At 34.1% G+C, this 2,032-nt stretch overlaps 1 protein-coding gene across 3 annotated transcripts in view; it reads right to left on the bottom strand.

Annotated features, from left to right (window-relative positions):
• RHOBTB3 (Rho related BTB domain containing 3) overlaps positions 1-2,032 on the bottom strand; it is a 63,440-nt gene that overhangs the window by 54,192 nt on the left and 7,216 nt on the right. For all 3 annotated transcript variants that reach the window (XM_011378301.2, XM_023523404.1, XM_011378291.2), the window contains exon 3: positions 740-926. In XM_011378301.2, the coding sequence (XP_011376603.1) occupies positions 740-926 (187 nt within the window). The remainder of the gene's footprint in view (positions 1-739; positions 927-2,032) is intronic.

Here is a 2,032-nt window from a genome sequence, read left to right as displayed (position 1 = left end):
TGAATCAAAGGTCAGGAGCATACCAGCAACTACTGAAACTTACTGAACCAAGTTAGTCCATCAGCTATGGAGTAAACAACTCTTCCTCTTAAGAGGTGTTGTCAGTGTATTCAGCTCACTCATTGCTATCTACCTAAAAACTCTGCTCCTAAACCCACATCCTTATGTGGACAATCTGGCCTTCCTAAATGGATAGACTTTTAGATCAGGGGTCGCCAACTTCCGGCTGCGGATCAGTATTGGTCCGTGGCCTGTTAGGAACTGGGCTGCACAGCAGGTTAGCATCTAGTGAGCTAGCTAAGCTTCATCTGTATTTGCAGCTGGTCCCCAGAGCTAGCATCACAACCTCAGCCCCACCTCAGATCATCCTGCATTAGATTCTCATAGGAGCACCGGTCCCTGGTGCCAAAAGGTTGGAGATTGCTGCTTTAGATGATCGAAAAGTTTTCTAGGGCTCAGAGTCATCTAATACCTCTCCTATGTCAAAAGAACACAGTTACTGACTTTCTTCACGTCTGTAGAAGAGTAATTTAGATGACGATTTTTTACCCATCAGAATCATAGCAGAAGTTTGCAATACTTTTGATTCCTCATTATCATATCCAATGATAATAGCTGGCATTTGAATCCAGTCATTTTTTTCCTTGAAATAAAATATTAAATATTAATAAACTTAGGTCTATTTAAAATTAATTTGGTACCTGTACTCTCATCATAAAAAAGACAATTAAATACTTACCATTTTGTCTGGTACCGACAGCAGCAATGATTACTGGAACTGAATTTAATGCTCTTTTTATCACTGGAATATAATTATCCTTCACTTCGTGGAATGAAAACTTGTCATTTACACTGTATTTGATCACGATGATGTCGGCGCCCCCAATTAGATTTCGAGACGTGTACCAATCACTGTCAAAAATGTCCTAAACCAAAATGCAAAGAGCAATCTTTAGTTTGTCTTCAAATCAATCATGAAATAAACTATAACATTTTAGTTTAATTTTTTTGCTATCTATATTTCAACTTTTGGAATAAAGAATTTTATTTAATAAAAGTAACTAAAAAGTACATGAAATTTAACATGTTTGAAGTCTACTTTTTTACTTTTTATTTATTCACTTGGCCTAAACAACTACGTGGATAAATAGAAGAGCTAGAGACTTTCTGAGTCCAATGAAATTAAGTAAGCATTTTTAATATTTGTGCTTAAAAATAAGCACTTTGTTTTAAAATTAAACCTTATTTTTATCACCTAGTAATTTCAAAAATTTAACACTATACATTAGATGCAAAAGTATCAGTATGAGTAAGGAAGCTTCAAAGGATTTTCCGTGACCCAATTATACACTGCAGGACTGTTCAGTGTTTTGAATTGTAATGCACTGTGAATTCTGTGGAGTTCCATATACTTTATCCATATTTTCAAAATTCAGATACTTTTTCAACTTTATGTATCTTTTGGACAGCACTGCATGCATACAGTGTATATAGCATGTGCATGGGGTGGTGCCTCAATAAAAAATACTGTGTATTATAAGGTGTTAAAATGGTAAGGAATATATTGGCAATTCATGTATTTTGCTCATATAAATTAAAAATTCAACATAAATCTTTCCAGTTTTGAGATCTTTGCTTTTGTGCTACAGTTAATAATATTTATATTTAGAATTGGGGCCAAGTAATTTATTACAGACCCTACTCCTTAAAATTTAGTGCTTTAATATTTTTAAAATATTTTTCCAAGATTCTGTATAAAGTGGTATAAAGAAAATATCTTTATCTTAATATCACTGCTAAATATGCATGAGTAGATTTCATAGTCTAGTTAATTATTAATCATTATCCTTTCATGTGGCCTTTAGTATGCATTTTTAGGATGTAATAAAGTTAGATTAAGAAAATAGACAGCTATGCAGGCAAATCTGGCCCAATGCCTGTTTTTTTGTGAATAAAGATTTATTGGAAACTGCCACTCTTCAACTCCAAGAAAGAAAGAAAAGGAGGGAAGGAAGGAAGGGAGGGAGGGAGG

Source organism: Pteropus vampyrus, unplaced genomic scaffold, assembly GCF_000151845.1.
Source record: "Pteropus vampyrus isolate Shadow unplaced genomic scaffold, Pvam_2.0 Scaffold11, whole genome shotgun sequence".
Taxonomy (NCBI): domain Eukaryota; kingdom Metazoa; phylum Chordata; class Mammalia; order Chiroptera; family Pteropodidae; genus Pteropus; species Pteropus vampyrus.
This window is presented reverse-complemented; position numbering and strand designations above follow the sequence as displayed.